This window comes from Elaeis guineensis, chromosome 6, assembly GCF_000442705.2.
Source record: "Elaeis guineensis isolate ETL-2024a chromosome 6, EG11, whole genome shotgun sequence".
Taxonomy (NCBI): Eukaryota; Viridiplantae; Streptophyta; class Magnoliopsida; order Arecales; family Arecaceae; genus Elaeis; species Elaeis guineensis.
This window is the reverse complement of record NC_025998.2, coordinates 126,334,584-126,355,784: the sequence shown is the minus strand read 5'-3', so window position 1 is coordinate 126,355,784 and position 21,201 is coordinate 126,334,584. Positions and strand designations below refer to the sequence as shown.

Sequence of the window (21,201 nt, the reverse complement as noted above, 5' to 3'; positions counted from 1 at the left end):
CAAAGGGACCAACTTTCTTGGAAAGTGTCAATTGTCTTCTTTCTTGATACAAGAAAGAAAGCATAGGAGAATAAAAATACGTTACAAGACCACAAGGCATAAAGGCATTTTATTTTGACATTACAAGTATGGTTGAGATCCATATATAAAGACTTTCGACTTTCTACATCCTTTTTTGGAAGATCAGATCATCTCATGTTAGCACAGAGTTCAAAGCACTCCAAACTCTTTTATTCATCAGTCTGCACAGATCTCAGAGTGGCCATTGTGTGATCCAATGGTGGATTGAATCCTTCTTTTACGTGAAAGATACAACACCTTGTCCGAACTAGATAGGTCCTATTATGAAGGGCTTATGATTGAGTAAAGCCCACATCATAAACAAAAAGATCCAGTTAATCATGAGCTGTTCTGCAATGCATAAACAGCTAGTAATTTGGAAGTTGGACTAAACCTCTTTGATTCAACCCATACTTGAGACTTGAAGTGGATCCCAACCCGTGGATGATTTATTGTCCAAGGATGCTTTGTGAAAAGGCCATTTAGTGCTTTGGAAGCATACATTTTGTGTTGCTTTGCATCCACACACAGATGTGGCCTCCAGCTTCTACACAAACAAATTTAATATAATCACGTTGAAACAATTGATGATGGATGAGCTCTTGGTGCAACACCAAGGAGTGGCAAAGGTTGGGATCCAGCCCATGCCCACGCAAAATTAGTATGTAAACTTTTGATGGCTAACACAATCTAGAACAAGAGTTCACATCAATATGTGCTGCCTTTCATTATTAACTCCTCAAGCTTGCTCCTCATTGGCAGCAGGTCAAAAAGCTGAGCAACAATTGGGGAACTCTCTGGTAATCATCAAGTCAGTCATGAAAATGTCATGTTTATTACAATCATTCGTTTAATTTCATTCACAATTCAAATATCGGTACAAAATATTGTTTGGATTTTTATTTGAATTGTACAGTGCTAGAAATTTGCGTGGTAGTTTTTTTTTTTCAATTTATGGCAGGATTTAAAATCTATTCCTGTGCTGAAACTGTCCAAACGCATCTCAACAAAATGATTTTTTTTTTCTATGGTTTGGGAGAGAGAGAAGCTATGACGTCCAAAACATCAACGGAACGAGGCGATAGAGAAGAGATATGGACAAAAAAAGGTTCGTTTAACGGCTACGGCCTACGGGTAGGAGGTGGGAGGACGCGCCTATGGTACGATGAACCCAACCGCGTTCCGGAACGTTGACCGTTGGACCAACTTGCGAGGACTCCGGCGCGTGTCACGGATTTCTACATTTCCTCACTGGCTTTCTCGTCCCGTGCGGTACACTCCGCACCCGCTTTGTGTGAGCTGTCGAGGAATTCTTTGTGCACCGCGCGCGGTGTAGAATTTTCCGTGAGCTGTCCCCGGCGCCGATGGAAAGGCCTCCCCTGCAAGTAGTCCAAACGTAGGGCGTGGTTGGAAGCCACCGCCGGCTGCAGCGGGATCCTCGCAAAAGGCTGCGCAGATTGCTGCCACATCATCTGACCGATACAGCTGTCTATTGCTGCTCATTGTGGGTGGATGCGGGTTCGGATTGCATCCTTCCGATGATGACGATCATGAGAGAATAATCGATTTTCTTTCATAATCCCAATCATTAGATCGTATTTTATATAAATTTTAAAATATACTATCAGATTTGTAATTTATGCTGTAGATAAAAAAAAAAATGGTCTATCATACTTTAAAAATTATGCAAAATGCAATTCGATAATAAGATAGTAAAAAAAAATTTAGTAAGAATAACAAGATATTCTATTTATGTATCTTTCGGACGAAAAAAATAGTCAATCTCCTTTCATGATCTTAATCATTAGATTGTATTTTATATGATTTTCAAAGTGTAACTTCAGCTTCATGTTGTCGATGGAAGAGAATGATCCATCATGCTTTGAAAATTATGCAAAATGCAACCCAACAGTTTAGATTGTGGAAGATGATCTAGCAAGAATAACAAGATATTCAATAAACCTAAAGTAATTGCAGGTCAATTAATTAATCGAGCTATACAATTTGCTGAGACAATGGTTCGAGGTACTGGAATATCTTTAGATCTAGATGTTTTTCTTCTTGAATCTCTATTTGCAGATGTGCTAGGTGCCTCCTCCTCTTGGACTGTTGAAAATTAATTTTGATGGCTCCTTCACAGAGAGTCAAGATAGAGCTGGTTTAATTTTTAATCAGAGATCATCATGCATGGGTTCCTTTAGCCGATGCCAGAAGGTCTCATACCAACTTTGTTCCTATGGTTGAGCTTAAAGCTGCTAGGAAAGGTCTTTCAACAGCTAGGTCTCTTTTAAATTGCAGGAAGGTAATCTTAAAATGGGATTCGAGCAAGATGGTTGGTGGATAAGCGCCCTTTCATTCTCTTCGGCAGTTATCCCACTTCTCAGGGACATTCAGCTATTTATTTTATGAATGCAGTGCTTCAAGACAGTGCATGTGCATGGAGAAGTAAATTTTGCTTCGGATTGGTTAGCGTCAACTCACTCAAATATAGATTCTCACAACTACGACACCATGCCAGCAGAGCTTGCCATATTACTGCAGTGGGATTCCATGTGTCTCCCCCACCTACATGGATCTTAATTTTGTCTTTCACACTTTTATGTTTTTGTTTTTGTTTTATCATTTTTATTTTTATTTTATTTTTCTTTTGCTTTCGGTTTTCTTTTCACCCCGTTCTTCCTTCACTTTGGCCTTTAAAAAAAAAAAAAAATACAGAAGGCCTAAACCATGTAAAAGATGCACTATAGGAGATCCTAACAGAAAGCTTTTTTTGAAAAAAAAATTCTTGATAAGATGTTGCTATAGTACTCCTTTATAATATATATTATGAAAGATATTTAAGATATTATATATTATTATTTTTTATATATTTTATTATTTTTTAAAAAATAATATTTTATTATTATTATTATTTTGTATCTTTTTGCCAGCAGGTTCTTCATGCCCCCTCGTGGCCACTCCTTCGGGCCCCCCGCCTGCTCCTCCATCTCCCTCCTTTTGCTGGCAGTTTCTCTGTGCCATCCTCACCCTGGCACCTACAGCTCCTCTCGCCCTCGATTGCAGGCGGTTCTATACTTCTTCCCCCGGCACCCGTGGCTCTACTCTTGTTCCACCCTCCTGCGATGCCTGCAGATTCTTCGTGCCAATACCACCCCCCCCCCGTCATGCGCAGCGGCTCCTCCACCTTTCGTGACAGAGAAGGCTATTTTTGAGAGAAAAAAAAAGAGTTTGATTTATTTATGGAACTACCATTAATTTCAATATTGAAATAATTCTAATTTTTGAAATATTTACCGCACCAACCATACATATTAGCACTTCAGCTATTTAAAATCTGAGTGATTCATGTTTAATCTAACAATCAAAAATATATTAAAAGTAAAATAACTAAAATATCCTTTGAACTACCGTAGCAAAACTCTTCTTGATTTATTGCAGTTCCCTCAAGTTATTTTGGTCCAGCCACTAATCAAGCTTAATTAGTTGCAGTTGACATATAGGTAGAATTGCTTGCAGCTTAGGTCTTAAAAACTTGACTTTCCATTTTAATTGCAATTAGTTAGTGATGCAACCTTCGCTCTAAGATGGTTGTTGTTAAGAGTGTTTCATTTTTTATATAACTCCGATAGCATTTTAGGGACTCCCCACTTCATTTCGAGGTGGTAATGCTCTCTAATAATATTTGATATATTAAAAAATATATTAATAAACTAAATACAATTGATGCAAGTCAAAAATCACAATTCTCATGATTTGAAGACACCAGAGACCGCTGGAACATCCATAATCCATAAGCCAACTAAGGGGAGAATCAAGCATCTTGACAAATATGTATCCAAAAAACTAAATATTATGTAAAATTAAGTCAAGTTGCTTCCAATGTATTAGTTTAAAAAATAACTTCATTTTTATCTATTCATATTCAATTGAAAGTTTGATTCATTGCATAATCCATCTACAGCCAATGAAATTATCTTGGTTAGAAGTCAAATGAAGAAGATGGGGACAAAAATATCAAAGTAAGTTTGTTGCTACCAAAATCTGATCCGGTTAGGACCATCTAGAGGGCATTGTTTGATCTACGATGGTGAAACATGATCTGTCTTAGAGTCATGGATCTGCACACCAAAAGAATAAAAAAGTTCGTCAAATTGGCTCCGATCAGACTTTCCGATGTTTAAGTCAGATCAAGCTTTGAAAAAAAAATAAAAAAAATATAATAAAATATTATAATATATAATATTATCTTATTTTAGTTGGCTCATTTGAGCCTTTTCGGAGTCTAATGAGGTCGACTTACTCGACTTTCTAATAAGGTCAACTTTACTCAGTCTTTTGATGAGGTTGACTTACTCGGCCTTCTTACTTGGCATTGTCAGCCTTCTTGACCTTCTCAACTAGGACTGACAATTTTTGATACGATCCATTGACACGGATACGACATGACACATACTTAGGCGGGTTCAGATTTGGAATAAATGGATTCGAATAATAAATGGATTGATCTATTTATGACACATTAAATTCATGTCTCAAGCAGGTTGACCTGTGTAACCCATTTTGACTCATTTAACTAAATAGGTTAAAACAGGTAAATGGGTTACACGATATGTTTAAACATATTTAACATATTTATTTCAAGATTACTTAAGGGCAAATGAGAAAAATCAAAAAATTATAATCCTAACCTAAAATAAACAACGATGGAATTCGGAGCTGTGAATTAGCATAGCAGCTAACTAAATTATTTTTATATTACTCTAATTTTTTAACTAAATTTTTATTATTTTAGTTAAAAATTTATAAATAAGTCAAATAGTTAAACGAATCATTAGGCGGATCGTGTACTCGTTTGACCCACCAACACGGTTATTAATCATGTTAGACGGATCGTACCATGTCAATCCATATATATTCATATCGTATTCGTGTTCTACAAGTCGATCCGTTTAATTAAACGGATTGTGTTCAGGTTGAGCTAACCTGTGTTATACCCATAGATCGATACGATCCGTTTACAACCCGTGAACATGAATTGCCAGTCCTATTCTCAGCCTTCTCGGACTTGCCTTCCTCGACCTTTTAAGCCTCCTCAGCCTTTCTTTTTGGTCTTGTCAGTCTTCTTAGATTTCCTCCTCGATCTTTCTTCTCGATTTTGTTAGCTTTCTCAGATTTTCTCATTGGCTTTGTCAGCCTTCTCGAATTTTTTTCTCAGTCTTCCTTCTCGGTCTTGTCATCCTTCTCAGATTTTCTCTTCAGCTTTGTCAACCTTCTCAAATTTCCTTCTTGACATTGTCTGTCTTTTTGGATTTCCTCCTCGACCTTCTTTCTCGGTCTTGTCAGTCTTCTCGAAATTTCTCCTCGACCTTCCTTCTCGATCTTGTCTTCCTCGACCTTTTCTTCCTTGGCCATTTCAACCTCCTTGGATTTTTGTTGACCTGTGGACCTACACTAAGAGAAAAAGATAGTATAATAGATGAGGGCTTGTGAACCTCTTACCAGGAGAGCCTTGAGTTATGGAAGTCTTTCCCTTTCAACGTCTCTCCCTTTTAGAGTTTCTTGGCCCTATTTATATAGATATGGAGGAAGGATCTATTGTAAAAATCAAGGATTGAGACATGACTTTTCTCTTATGAGCAATCAATTTTTTTCTTTATTTTGGATTAAATCTACCATAACAATCCTTCTGCTTCTGGATTTCTCTTAATAGCAAAGATATAACTGCCTAGAGTTTTAATCTTTATAGAATGGCTTGTCACATGTCAATCAATGATAAAGAGGTGATTTATATGCCATATCATATGCCCCCTACTTCCGAGTCTGTAGCAATTTCACTACTTTGGATGAAGGATGTAGTCAATAAGAAGTCGAGATATCCAAAATATATATAAAGAGTAGATCAAAAGTCAAAGTATCCGAAAAATATCCTAAGTAGGTTAGAAGTCAAAGTATCCAGAATATTCGAAGTAGATTAGAAGTCGATATATCCGAAATCGAAATATGCAAAGTAGATCAAAAATCGAAGTATCCGAAGTCGAAATATCCAAAGTCGATCATAAGTTGAACCTCAGCTACAAATCTTGCCAAGTCAATATTATCATTATTTTTGGCTCGCCATGCGGCCATGTAGGATCTCCAAAAGATTAGCCTTTTTGTAGTTGGTTGGCTAGAGCCAGAACCAGAGCTCACACCTTTTATTAGATCGAGTCTCATTTGACCAAATTGGATCATTCTGAGCCGGAACTTATATCTTTCATTAGGTCGGTGTTCAGCCAACCAAGTCGAATCATTTGAGCTGGAGCTCATATGTATCATAGGTCGGTTCTCGTCTGATCAAGTTGAATAGTGATTCATAGAGGTCTTTCTCAATTGGTTGAGATTGACTTTAGTTGTTGTAACTTGATGTGGTTCAAGATGGATTTTTTGTTGTTTTATATTGAATGTCATTTCCATAATAGAAAGACAGAAAGAGAATGGAACATATATCTGAAGTTGGAGGATTGAAAGTTCAACCCCTCTATCTTGCACGCCAATCTGTTGTTGTCAAAATCTGATCTAATTAGTATCATCTGGAAGGTGTTATTTGATCCACGATGGTGAAATACGATCTACCTTAGAGTTGTAGATTTGCACACCAAAAGAATAAAAAAGGTTGTCGGATTGGCTCCGACCAGGCCCTTCAATGCTTAAGTTAGATCGGACTTGAAAAGAACAGGAATAAAGAAAATATAATAAAGCATTATAATACACAATATTATCCTATTCTGATCGGCTTATTTGGCCTTTTCAGAATCTAACAAGGTCGACTTACTCGGCTTTCTAATAAGATTAACTTTATTCGATCTTCTGATGAGGTTGACTTATTTGACTTTCTTATTTGGTCTTGTCAGTCTTTTTGGCCTTCTCAGTCTTCTCAGACTTATCTTCCTCGGTCTTTTCAACTTTTTCGACCTAGTCAGTCTTCTAAAAATTTCTCCTTGGCCTTCTTTCTCGGCCTTGTCAGTTTTTTTGGATTTTCTCCTCGACCTTCTTTCTCGACCTTGTCAACTTTCTCGAATTTTCTTCTTAGTCTTTCTTCTCAGTCTTGTTTTTATCGGCTTTTTCTTTCTCAGCCTTTTCAGCCTCCTCAAATTTCTAATGACCTGTAGACCTGCACTAGGAGAAGAAGAGAGTATGATGGATGAGGGCTTGTGAGCCTCTCACCGTGAGAGACTTGAATTGTGGGAGTCTTTCTCTCTCAAAGTCTCTTCTTTTTAGAATCCCGAGGCCCTGTTTATATGCGTATTGAAGAAGGATCCATTGTAGAAATCAAGGATTGAGACATAAGTTTTTTTTTTATGAGCAACTAATTTCTTTCTTTATTTTGGATTAAATCTGCAATAACAATCCTTTCGTTTTTGAATTTTTCTTAATTAATGGCAAAAATGTAACTGTTCAAAATTCAAATCTTTATAAAATTGCTTGCCACGTGACAATTAATGATAGAAAGATGATTTAGATGCCATATCAGAATTCAATACTCAAAATATGATTATGAGTTCTGTGCCATCAAATATTCGACGGCAATATCTATACTATCAAACCTATTTCTAATGACAGTAACATTCCTAAAATCTAAATAGAGATCTAAAAGCTTCGAAATCATCACAATTCGAGTCTTTGTCAAGTTCAAAGATGTCCAGAGACAATGTGCCACAAATTGAATCCACTGTCAAATTTTTTTAGTGTTCAAAAAACCTCTAAGGCCATGAATTTATTTCAAAATTCTTAGCTTGCAAGTTATTTGGATCATAATCGAACTCTATAGGCACCTACTTATCTTTATCCATGTAAGGAGCTCTATAACGTATAATCTATGAATACTCCCCCGTACATACAATTTTTTTTTTCTTTTCACACAATGAGAACTTCTCTCTCGAGCACACATACATAAACTTGTGGTTGCTCTCTTGGCAGATTCGGGAGCAGATCCTCGAGGATTCCGAGATGGGCGATTGAATATTAATGGTAGAGTTTGGTGAGCTATGATATGTTGTAAGGGCACTTTGGTGGATTTTGGATGAGGGCGACCGCACTTGATGGCTAGGCAAGTTGCCAGAGTTTATCCCTAAATAGTCCTTAATTTATTGAGATATCTTTTGCTTCTAGATTTTACAATTTATATCTATTTTCTTAGTTATAGTGTAGTTTATTTTGTTGATATTTATGTTGCTACTAGCAATCTCATAATATAACAAGCAAAAAATGCAGCTGCACAAGTATATAGATCTTTTGACTAATCATCCTTTACAACTCTTTGTTGTAAAGCCACCTAAATTCAATTATATTGACTAACTAGAAGAAATTATTTCACAAACTCATTAGCATTAAGGGACACGGCATTTAGCGATCGCTGATGATTCCGAATGGTCGAACATCCATTAGATTAAGCATTCTGGAAAGTATATTAGCTTCGGTACTGATACAGAGATTACCTTGATTTACTAGATTATGGAGGAAAATTCTGTACATAGTCTAAATTGCGTAATAAACGTCCAGATATATTTATGAATTACCTTGATTTGTCTATACGACATACGTAGTCTGATAACCCCAAAATACACATCCGATAAATCTATTTTATCTGACGTTGGAAGTCTTGTGGGTGCATATATTATAGTCTCCAGTCTCATAGCTTTTATTTTTGTGGAAGCAGAGAGAGGATCTTTTATTTAATTAATTTTTTTTAAAAATAAAAAAATATTTTTTATAAAAAAATATTTTTTATATTTTATAAAAAATAAAAAAAATTTATGAGAAGAATAGATTTTGATATTTCCCGCGATATAAATAGTAATAATATTTTTTTTTTAAATATTTTTTTAACATTCATTACTAAAATTTAGTAAAATATTAATGAATGATTACAATGAAATACTGAATAGCAATGTAATATTATATTAATACTATCTTAATATTTATATAATATAATATTAATATTTATTATATTTTAATATTTATATTAATATAATATTTTTATTAATATTAATATAATATTTATATCTATATTAATAAATTTATTATATTAAAATATTAATATTATATTAATATTAATATTATATTATTATATTAATATAATAAATTATTATAATTTAATGTTATATTATAATATATTTATATTATATTTATATTAATATAAATATAATATTAATATTTATATAAAATTTATGAGTAAAAATGTAAGATTTTATATCTATCAAAGGTATAATAGGTATTTTATATAATTTTTTTAAAAAATTAAATATTTATTTAAATATAAATTATTTTATAATAAATTATGATTAATTAAATATATCAAAAATTTATTTTTAAAAAATAATTTTTTAAAAAATTAATTTTTAAACAAAAAAAAAATTTTCCGCGAATCTAACGAGCTACAGGAAACCAAGTCGACGAGAGATAAAGAAATGGCCAAAAAGAACTCTAGTACGCCTTATAAAAGAAAGAGTTATTCTTTACAAGGCACGGATAGCCACGTACCAGATACCCGGCCCAACCCCGACTCACGGGAACCATCAATCTTCGCTCTCTACCGCGCCCTACCCCACCCTCACATGCCCTGCGGGCCCCACCTCTGTTCCCTCTCCACAATCATACCGCCTATTTCTACTCACTCCCACCACCCCACCCCTCGCGACTCCACTCTCTCTCTCGGGATCATGGATCGGCGCACCGCCTTTGCCGTCGCGCTAAGCTGCCTCGCCCTCGCCTCCGCCGGCGCCCAGGCCCCCGCGGGCGGCCCCTCCACCACTCCCGCCGCCTCCTCCCCCACCGCCTCCGCTCCCACCACCACGCCGACCACCCCGTCCCCTGCCGCTGCTCCCACCACCCCCGCCCCTGCTGCCACCCCCACTGCCCAGTCCACCAGCCCTGTCCCCTCCACGGCGCCCACCTCCGCCCCTCCGGCCAACCCGGTGATGACCCCTCCCGCCACTGCTCCAGTTAAGGCGCCGGCCACCGCGCCCCCCACCAAGACCCCGCCGACTCCGGCCCCGGTATCTTCTCCCCCGGCGTCGGTGCCAGTGAGCTCCCCCCCGACGACGCTTCCACCCGCATTGTCTCCCCCAGCGCCTGTCCCGGTAGCGGCCCCTCCGACGCTGGCAGCTGCCCCGCCGAAGCCCACGGAGATCCTGGCGCCGGCTCCGAGCAAGAATAAGAAGAAGAAGAGGGGCGCCGCCTCCGCCCCCTCGCCGGCCGCGGCTCCCGAGGCTGCCGGACCTAGCGGCGAAGCCTCCGAAGATACGGTACGCCCTTATCTCCCCCCCCCCCCTCTTCGGAGAGCTCACGCCTCACCGGCTCACGATAGCGGGGCGGTACAGGCTGAGCGTGCCGGGAGATCTGAGCCGTTGGTTCGGATCCGGTCGCGTGCCCTGTCTTCCATTCCCGTTTTAGTAACCGTCCGAACTCGGTGCGGGGACGCGCATCTTAGCGGTAACCCGGCAGACGAAGGCTAACCTACACTGGTGAGCACGAGTTCGTACACCAACTGTTCCCTCCAGCCGGAACTCAAACTTCACACTAGTATCCGGAAGAATGTGAATTTTGAGTTCCGCTCGGTTGCTCGAACCGAGCTCTCTGATGTTTTTTTCGGGTCTCCGTGAGTCTTCACGCAATGAAGCGTACTTCGAGCCATGAGTGTCCAAATCGTGACCGTTGGTACGTTCAAGGCCGCGCGATCCGTCCAAAACTTCGAGATCTTGTATTTAGCCGATAGGGTGGACGCAAAGCGAAGGATCTGGAGATCGAGTGGGATTCCCGGTCTCCGAGGACGTCTGTCACGAGTCTGCGGACTTGTCCTGTTACTGAAAACGTGTCCACGCTGATCATCCAACGTACCTGATACTTTAATCCTCGCTGTGACCTCTTAGAAAAGAGGTTTCAGCATTGCCGTTATAACGGCTCTAACAGATGTTGCTTTTGTTGTTGTGATGGATGGTATCTGTAACATAACGGCGTCACTTTTTAATTGCTTTTTTTTTTTTTGGTAACACACTTTTTAATTGCTTTCGTGACACGATTATCCTACGGGTTAAATAAGCAGTTGCAACGGCAGTTATAACGTCTTCGGCCACCGTCTGTTACTTAACGAGATGAATCACGTGGTCATTTTTCGTTATTTCTGGTTATAGTAGACCGTTAAAACATAAATAATGGCAGTTACTTGTATTTTTTTTTTTTTTTTGAGGGGGCGGGGGGTGTAAATTAGAGAACTTCCCCGTGGTTTCACGGACAAATATGGTTTATTTTTCAAACAAAAAAATACAGAACGTCGTTATGTCTCCGTTCAGGCCCATCGTCTGTCGTTATAACTGTCGTTATTTTGGCGGTTGTTTATAATGGTCGATAACAGTTTCGGTGGGTGCTTTTATAATGAGATATCGTGTTATTTAAAACTTTGGCTAAAGTAACATATTCCATTTATGTCTTTTTCCTGTAATGCTGCAGCGTGTACAGTGCCAGCTGTAAAAGTCAGCTGTGTAGCTTTTTTTTTTTTAAAAAAAAAAAAACAAACCACATAAGCATTAATTTCAAAATATTAATATTAATGGGGTTAGTATTAATCAAGGAAATGGCATATAACAAAGTGCCACATGTGTAGCTTTTGCCATGTCTTCATGTGCGTTGCACTTATTTTACTAATGTGGTTATGATTCTGTCACATGATTTGTCACAATTGTTATAACTATGGTGTGGTCCTAGGAATATTTAAGATAATTGGAGCCTTCGGAATTGCCATGGACTCCAGATTTATTTTATTCTATTTTTTTGATTGCATACTGGTCTTGGAATATATTTTTCACTAGCGGTTCGCTTATTTTTGTGCAGAGTGGAGCAGAGAGAGTGAGGAAGATGATGGGACTGACCTCGGGGCTGCTCCTTGCCACTGGTATATTGGTGATCTAAACTACTATATTATTAATGGAGTATAAATTCTCGAGATAGCTGCCCTTGTCATATTTTGTATCTCCCTCTTATTTTTGATCTGGTCCCCCTAGTAGGTATCTATTTGCCTTGTTTTTCTCATTGATGGGGCCTCGTTGTAGGTGCATTTGCTCACTTAGATTCTTTTTTCTTGAGATGATTTATTTCTATTTTCATGGTTTGGATGTCTATGTGTGATGTCATTAGCAATATTGATGATAAAGAAAGTTTGGCAGGGAGCTTGTATGACTACCATATTTGATGTGGTCCATCAAGGGTTGATGAAACTTAATGAGATGGAGCTAGTGGCCTGGAGCATGTTTGGTTTGTTGTTTCGGGGGGAGGAGTAGAATGGAAATATGAATGAGAGGCTCCCAGCTGATTAGTTGGAAGAGTCTTATTTTCATTTCGATTTTAGAGGAAAATAAAAATATTTTAATCTCTCAAAATTTAATTAAATTTAATTCAAATTTTAATTCTGATTCTAGTCAGAACCAAATATATTAGGAGATATGATCATTTGATTTTCATTCTAATTTATTTTGATTCTAATTTCGATGGTGAACCAAATGCACTTTAGTAGATTGTAGGTGTTGTTATTAAATAAAATGCAAAGTATAGCAGAGCTTTAGTCTGTAAATTTATTTATATGATATTGATACTAGCCAAAGCTTATTTGTGTTGGGGATGTCTGGTCGGGACATCACCTCTAGAAGATTTTTTCGATATCATACATCGCAGCAGAAAGAAAGAAGAAATAAAATAAAAATAATCAAATACGTAGATTAGTCAAAAAAGATTTATCTTCACAAGGCATACAAGTTTTACTATGAAAAAAGAGAAAAATTATAGAAAGATATTGCATTCTCAATCTTCGGATATCCAATCTCTCATTTACAAAAAGTTCTCCCTCACAAGAGTTCTCTTTTTAGGAAGATACTCTTGAAGCCATCATTGTTCGTTGTCTAAAGTCTGTCTGAAATATCTTACTTCTGTTTTCTGTCGGTGCCTCGCTTCTGCTGCTATTTTGGATTCTCTGTCAAACAACCAACGGTGCGCTCCTCTATTCTGTCAATAGGAGATTTTATACGCTTCTAAATGAGCTCAATCTTGAATCCAAAATGAATCAGGCTTTTTAACAGCACCAAATAGCTTCTAGACCCATCAGATCAAGATCGATAATGCTCTAAGCCGTCCGATCGTGCAATAGGTCCACAAAAATCATCATAAATTGTGAGAAATCATACGAAAACGTTCGTCGGTTCATCGTGGATCGTGAGAAATCAAGGAAAAATATCTGTTCGGTTTACGTCGGTCCTCGCACATGCACCTGCATGTTCATGCAGTGTGCTCACGACCACAACCATACAAGGTCTTCGTCGGTCCGTTATTTTGATTTTCGTACTATCTTTTATCGAATGTATCTTCTTCATTCGGATTTTGTTTGGGCTGATCTTGGATTCATTGGACTTCATTCGTCGTTACGGATCTCATTGTGGACTTAATGTGAATCGAATCTCGAAATATTAAATTTTAACAATTTGATCTTCAAGTTAGTGTTGGTCCGAAAAGTAACCACCCTCAAGTGGTCTAGCCTTGGCTGCACAACTGGGGCACAAGCCAAAGTATGGTCACCGCCAATGGAAAGGATTTTCGCTTTCATCCGTATTTTGAAAGATAAGTAGGCACATGGAATAGCAAACTGGCTAGCTGTATGAAATCATGGTAGCAAACGGTAAAAGTGGATATATGAAAAATCCTTCGCAGAACGCAGCTCTTTCCCATATCCCCTTCAAGACCAACAAGCCAGCATGGTCCCCTTAGGATTTAATACAGCCAATGGCATTGTATATCAATGGTTGGGAAAAGAAGGGAAAAAAAAAAAAAAAAACAAATGTCATTGCTGTGCTTTGTTAACATTTATCATTTTTGAGTGATAAAGAAAAAGAAAAAGAAAAAATAATAATTTTTAAAGCTTACCTGAAATAGCAAAACGAATGCTATGTTTCTTAATAATTATGACGGGGAGCAATAAATAAAAAATAAACCCTTCTAAACAAACAACAATCGATTCATCAACATAATACATCTCTTTGCAAATGACAACAGAGAAAAATTACCTTTACTACCAATAGAATTTGTTAGTTTTCTACTGCAAGAAAGTAATTTGCAATCATAGATTGCTTTTTGCATTGGTGAATAAAAATGTCCCACGATTCGTTTGCAATGGAAGTTTTTGACTATGTCACCTTCATCTGCGATAGCACTTGTATGTTTTTCTCATCGATGATAGTTGTGGTTACATTCTTCCCATAAATATGGCTTTGAAAACTTTCTAACAATGCCATCAGCTTCACAGATAAATATGGGTCTCTCTCAAGCTCTCAATTGCGGAGAGCGAGTCCATGATGGTTGTGTATGGGAGCTGTCAAGTCTATTATGTTTGTACTGATGGTCAATTATTCTTTTTCTTGCACAGCAAATTTCTTATATTGGTCTCTATTTTTTTTTTTAAATTTTTATAACGTGGTTAAGTGATCACATTTTTCTGAGGGAAGGTAAACATCGGTTGCGGTAGAAGTTCAAGAAATCCTTTAATACGTTATGTCCTTGATAAATAAGCTTGCTTTTGAAAATGTCAGGATTTTTTTTTTTTAAGTTCGTAACCAGTAAAGAAATTATTTATGATGAAAATTTTCAGATAAAAAATCTGACTTAAAAAGAGAGAAAGAAAGCTAATTTTGCCGGACATGCCCATGTAACCGTATATCATCTCTTTTAAAATTTGTATCTTTATATATTATAGAAGGAAATTTTGTAATTAGCTCGGTAATTATTTGTCAAGGTACTACAATGCTCCCCTAGTTGAAAAGCTTGGCTCCATCTCTGATCATTATGGTAATTCATGGTAACAATGGACAACAAGAGCATCGATGTACAAGGGACCACCTGCAGAGGCAATACCACATTGATGGTGAAAACTAAGGCTAACAGCAAAAGAAATACTAGAGCTGGGTTGGTTGAGCTCAAAGTATACTGTCACAGTACCAGATCCCACCCTATCATTGTAATAAGGTATATTTAGTACAGTCTGGTTAGCATTCCGAGTACGCTCCTGTATCATATGCCGGTACCGAATCAATACGGTATATGTCCCGTATTGTCCAATTCAATACGGTATGGCATATCTTGGTTGAGCTTATATTGAACTGCATCAGAAGTCCTAAAGTGCTCCATGGCAGATGATGACAACTAACAACTTCCAATAACCAACCATGTTCCACGGCATAACTCTTTCTACAACTTCAGCAGAAAAATGATGGCAAAAAAAAAAAAAAAAAAAAAAAAAAAAAAAAAAAAAAAGACCATGTCAACAAACTCAATTTCATTATGTACACCATATCCCAAATTCTTATTCGAAACTCCTATCCACCACTTTTGTCAAGTCAGCTATAAGGCCAAGTGACACGCAACGCCAACTCATTTCATTTCCTAAAATTATGTATGTATGAATCATGGACATCAAACTCTGAACGAACAGGCCGAAGAGGGTCTTCTGATTCATCCGAGTTTAGAGAGTATATGTCAACAGGTGCACTAGTGCAGTTGTAAGTGCTCCCATTAAATCTATACTGACCTCCTTGCCGCTGGTGATCAAGATAGATCACTATAACAGTGATGTCATCATGAAAATGGCGCCTTATTCCCTTCTCGATCTGTTTTATATCATTATATCTCATTTCCCTTTTTTTTGCGGCCTCATCAAGGGCAGCTCTCACTAATCTCTTTGCTATTCCCTGCAGAAAGTTCAACATTAATGTGGAATGTTTAGATTTCTATGAGAAGGAATGGTTAAACATGAAAAGCTGGTAACTGAAGCATGTCAGAATCAAGAAAAGGAAGAAAGAGAGCTTACTGCTCTTGGGTTCTTGAAGACTATCTCAACTGCAGCTTCATCACTTAATTGCTCCCACAGCCCATCTGATGCAAATATCAAAAACAAGTCATTTGGTTTGAGCTTATGAGTCCGGATCGACGGCTCTGCAGTGATAACCGCTCGCTTCAATGGAACAGGAAAAAAAGACTGCTGGAATGCTGGCTCGCAACTGAACTCAGGCTTCTTCAGGTAGACGTCTCCGATAGACCTTGATACCTAAGCAGAGCAAATAGCAGGGTGAGTGACCAATAATTTATTTTATTAAGGACCAATAGTCCACATACATGCATGCACATAGGGCATTTTGTCAAACCAAAACAACTTGGAAACCATGGAAAATGCCAACAGTACCAGTTAAAAGATCAATAAAATCATCTTTGCACTTTGAGCTATCAGAGTCTTACATGGTGCCAGCACTGGAAACAATCTCACCCCCACCCACCAATGAAGCCCATAAATTAGAAAGAGTGAATAAGATAAAGTTTGCTTACAAAATTAATGCAATTGAATTCAAAATCTCTATTAACAATTTTTCTAAGGGGAAAAAGATCACAACGAAATAGCAGGTTATATACAATGACCCAAGGCACATAACTACATTTGCCTATGCAATGATGGTGTTGCATGAAGATGTAGATAGCAAAGTGGAAGCTTGAAGTTGAAAGAATAATGTCCATAGGATCCAACAAATAAGTCATTGTCTTATCCATGACACCAGAAGGATATCCATGTCAAAGATTGGATGTTTATACACTAGAGTCTGTTGCAACAATCAGCTTAAGATACATACTACCATAAAATATGGTATGTCTCGACTTGTTCAACCTATTCACTTTATGAAGAATATAATCTTCAAAGTAAGTTACTCATACCATAATTGCTTTAAAAAAAAAAAAAAGGAAGAGAATTTCATTCTGAGTGATGATTACAAAGATCACAGTGTAGATGTGTCCAAGTACAGCACATAGAATTCGCAGAGGTATGGGAATTTTGTCTTGGAAATGGTACATTGCTTTTTATAATGACCCAAACCAGAGCATCTTGACACAAAGCACACAGACCTGACACAATATTAGATACTGTTTGAGAAGATTGTCCTTATGTCAACAATAGGCACTAGAGAAGTATCACTGCAATAGAAGCTAACCAGCAATTAAATAAGACGCACTGATTGCAGTAGATGATGTTTCAAAAATAATATATGGTCATAAGTGAGGAAAATAGATATTGGAACTCAGAAAGGAGGACAAGATTACAAGATCTGGAAAGGGGGAAAAAAAGATTATTAAAGAGTTACAGAATAAGCTATGTTATTCGATCATCTCAGATCTATTTGCAATTATCCGATCCACGAGTAGGATGATTCTAAACATAAAGCTTGATCTGCTTTGAGTATCCATCTTAAATTCTGCCGTTCATTCAATGAGAAAGTGTAAGCTTCTACAAGACCCATAAATTTAAGCAGGTCTGTCCTCAAAAGGTGAATCACATGGTTTGAGACCCCAATCTATTGGACCTAATAATCATACGACATGATCTAAGCAAAGGAAAACTGATGCTCAGCTAGTTTCATGGCAGGCAGAAGTTTACCAACCGTACTAAATGATGACTAGAGAAATTAAATGAAATACTAACAGGGCTAGAAAACATAATGATGAAGAATTCTTAAATAAGCTCAACCACTACATTCAACTGACATATAGGTCAAGAAACACAGATTAAAGAAGCTGCCGATATAATGAAATTAAAAGCACCTCCAGAATAATACATATGCTGGAGATCTATACCATACTGTATCGGATGGTATGCGGCTTACTATACTAGTTCGATACTGATATATGATATAGGAGGTATATCGACATTCGCTACGCTGAATTGGTTTTTATACCGGCCATACCGACATAGTAACAAAATGGCACCGATACCAACATGGCATATCGTGATGGAGACAGTCAAAATTCATGCTGCAGCGGTTGAACAGCCATCAGACATGGAAATGAACACCTCGGACTCAAGAATTCACTGTATATAATCACAGACCATCCAAGCATAACATCTCCCGAATAAATGCAAATAGAAATGAGAAATAAATTGGAGAAAAAAGAAAAGAAAAATTTCAGCTGCTTACACTGTGCTCTGCAAGGGATGCAGAACAACAAACAGCTAAACTAATCAAAATCATTATTTGGATCATATGCTGGTTCATTTCCAGAACCATCCATCTAGCATGTCAGAAGATGATAACATCTGCTCTTCATTAATTCATCATCCACTAACATTACACAATAAATGTACGCACAAAAACTCATTATACAAAAAAAAAAAAAAAAAAATCACTATGCATAACATACCTCGAAATTTAGAAAAATCTGAAAATTGTTCCTTTTTTCTAGAAAAAATTGAGATGCAGTTAACAAATCTAATAATCACTATTTGGCAGCTTGTGTTGATAAGCTCCAGTCAAAAAACAGAACCTGATAATTACAAAAATACAAGAAATTAAGAGAAAATGATTAGAAACGGCAAAGAAGAGGACTAAGGTTTTCTCACCTGAATGATCCCCTTAATCCGCCAGACTCCTCGGTTATGTACCACGATGTGGGAGTCGTCCGGGTGGAGCGCAGCGAGCTCCTTCCTGACCTCCTCCACGGCGACGTTGTGGTCGGTGGACAGCCTCTCCGCCACCACGGCCCTCCTGTCGGTGCTCCGGCGGCCGAGCACCGCGCGGGAGTCTCCCAGGTTCGCCACGTAGATCGTGTCGTCCGTGATCGCCCCCACGAGGCAGCACGACCCCACCGACGCGATCTGGGGCCGCGACACCCACGACCGCTTCACCAGATGCAAGAATTCCTCCTCCGTCGCGTGGAACGCCTTCTTTATCACGTCCGCCGACATTCCCCCTTGCTCCATCGCGAACTCTGTTTCCAAATTCGAAACAAAATACGAGATTACATCAGATAAAGAAGCGATTTTGACGATCGAATCGAGAGAGGAAGAGTGGATAAGGGTCGATTAACGCATCAAAAAGGGATTTTGATGATGGGATAGAGAGAAAGAGGGAGGGAGACGGTACTGTGGAGGTAGGGGAAGAGGTGGCTGCTGACGAAACGGGAGGCCTCGGGGCCGCCATGGCCATCGTAGACGCCCACATAGGTAGCGGATGGGGAGGTGAACACCTGGCCCTGGTCCTCGAGGGAGTTGTTTGCCTGGACGACGGCGATGGAGAAGTCGCCAGTGGCGTGGGGCTTGAGGTCCAGGTGCCACAAGAGCCCATCCCCGCCGCCGAGCCTCCCAAAGCACCGCTCCAGCGGCCGGAAGCACGAACGCAGCATTGCCACCGTCGTCGGACGATCTCGGGATCTCAAAAGCCGAAACTTCGCTCGTCTTCTCCACGCCAAGAGCCGGAATTCGGGTTTTTGGAGTCTTCTTCTTTCGCCTCGACCTTGAATTCTTCAAGGGGATGGGTGGGAGAGTGGAAGATGGGGAAATATCGGGGAGGGAAACGGGAGGAAGTAGGAGAGGGGAGGTGGGGGGTGGGGTGGGGATGATGTGTTGACGCGACGACGTGGAAAATTCGCAAACGCGTAAAGAACGCTGAAGAGGAAGGAGAGGTGTCGAAAGCCCGGCCTTCTTCCTACTTTGAGCAACGCGAACGGGGACCGGCAGCGAGGCTGTTTTATAAGGGAGGTGCCGTATCATTTTACTTCATAGATGGTGAGTGACGTGTGATCTACGATGGAAATCCAAGCCTTTCCATCTCTATCTCTTATCCCTAACCTATTAAATAAGTTTAAAAATAATTATCGTTTCTAAAATTAAAAATATATTTTTATTTTTTTTAAAAAAATCATACCTTAATAAATTATTTCTCAATTTTGTTGGAGATTTTTGTCCAACAATTTTTTTTTTTTTTTTTGATAAAATCTTTTCAAATTCTATTTGACAACAACGTTAATAATAATATCCTATATTTTTTTTAGAGCTTTGACTCATCTATATTATTTTATGTTTCATATTCTGATCACTTCGTAAGGAAAAAATCCATCATGCTTGTGAGTCCCAACCGATCGCGATTCCAACAAATATGACCCCTCCCCTCCATCACCAATCCCCCTATCCTCTTCTTCTCTGTTACCCTACTTCCTTTTCTATATCCAACGTCTATTCAAGCTCAAAGATAAAATTAAATTAGATAATATTTATTTAAATCAATTTTTATATTTAAATATATTTAAATATAAATAAAAATTTTAATATCTAATTAATATCTATATTTATATTCATATTTATTAAAAAAAATAAATATGAATATTAATAAACAACTATCCAGTTCATATATGACTATCTAATTTAATTTGTACTTTATTTAATTTTATATAGTACTTATGAACTTTTATGAAAAATAAATGATTATATTAATATTATGATGGCCCAGCCCATGTAACAAACCCAGCCCAAATAAAAAAAAAAAAGAAAGAAAAAACAGAGGAGAAGACTTCCTTCTAGAGTCTTCTTCCTCCTCTCACCGTCTCCCAACCGGAGTCAAAAAGAGTCCCCTCCGGCTCTATTTAAGGAGAAGAATCCTCTTCTCTCCCTCTCATCGAAGATTCCGAAGTCCATTGGTGGCAATCGCCGGAAAATCATCGTGAAAGATCGACTTGTGCCCATCCAATTTTCTTGCCGGAAAGCCTCGCCGACGTCGAAGGTGAGCCTTCTCCTCCTTCCTCTCTTCTCCCCTTTCCTTCCCATGCCGGTGTGCATGCTTGCTGGCGATCGGAGTCGTCGAATTTCTTTGAGAAAGGGATTCGGTCCCTTTTGAATGTGTAGGTGCGGTGGTCGCTGCCGGCCACCGACTGGACCCTCCTCTTGCCGTCAGGTCACCCTCCTCGTGCCGACTACCACCCCATGCCGGTTGCGCCGCCGGTCGGCCAACCAACAAAGAGATTGGAGATCTCCTGTTTCGGCCCAAGGCAACCCACGGGAAGAAGAAGAAAGAAAAAAAAAGAAAAAAAGAAAAGAAGAAGGAAAAGAAAAAGAAAAGAAGAAGAAGAAGAAGAAAAGAGAAGTAGAAAAATAGAAAATAAAAAAAATTAAAAAAATATATATAAAATAATAGGACTCTCTCTCCTCTCTCTCTTGTGAAAAAAAAAAGAAGAAAAAAAAATTAAATAAATAAATAAATAAATAAATAAATAATGATATAAATAATAAAATATGAGAAAGAGAATTTCTCTCTCTTCTCT

General features: G+C 38.3%; 2 protein-coding genes across 2 annotated transcripts; one reads left to right on the top strand and one right to left on the bottom strand.

The window, feature by feature from the left end:
* Positions 1 to 9,638: 9,638 nt before the first annotated feature.
* On the top strand, positions 9,639 to 12,267 carry LOC105033242 (uncharacterized). The gene is made up of 2 exons (XM_010907957.4): positions 9,639 to 10,343; positions 11,926 to 12,267. Exons 1-2 carry the CDS (start codon positions 9,654 to 9,656, stop codon positions 12,001 to 12,003), a joined length of 768 nt encoding a protein of 255 aa, XP_010906259.2. The 5' UTR covers positions 9,639 to 9,653; the 3' UTR covers positions 12,004 to 12,267.
* A 3,124-nt stretch (positions 12,268 to 15,391) lies between these two features.
* LOC105033244 (probable protein phosphatase 2C 78) lies at positions 15,392 to 19,559 on the bottom strand. Its single transcript, XM_010907959.4, has 4 exons — positions 19,032 to 19,559; positions 18,509 to 18,876; positions 15,938 to 16,174; positions 15,392 to 15,818 (listed from the first exon to the last, which is right to left on the bottom strand). Exons 1-4 carry the CDS (start codon positions 19,288 to 19,290, stop codon positions 15,507 to 15,509), a joined length of 1,176 nt encoding a protein of 391 aa, XP_010906261.1. The 5' UTR covers positions 19,291 to 19,559; the 3' UTR covers positions 15,392 to 15,506.
* Positions 19,560 to 21,201: the final 1,642 nt, after the last annotated feature.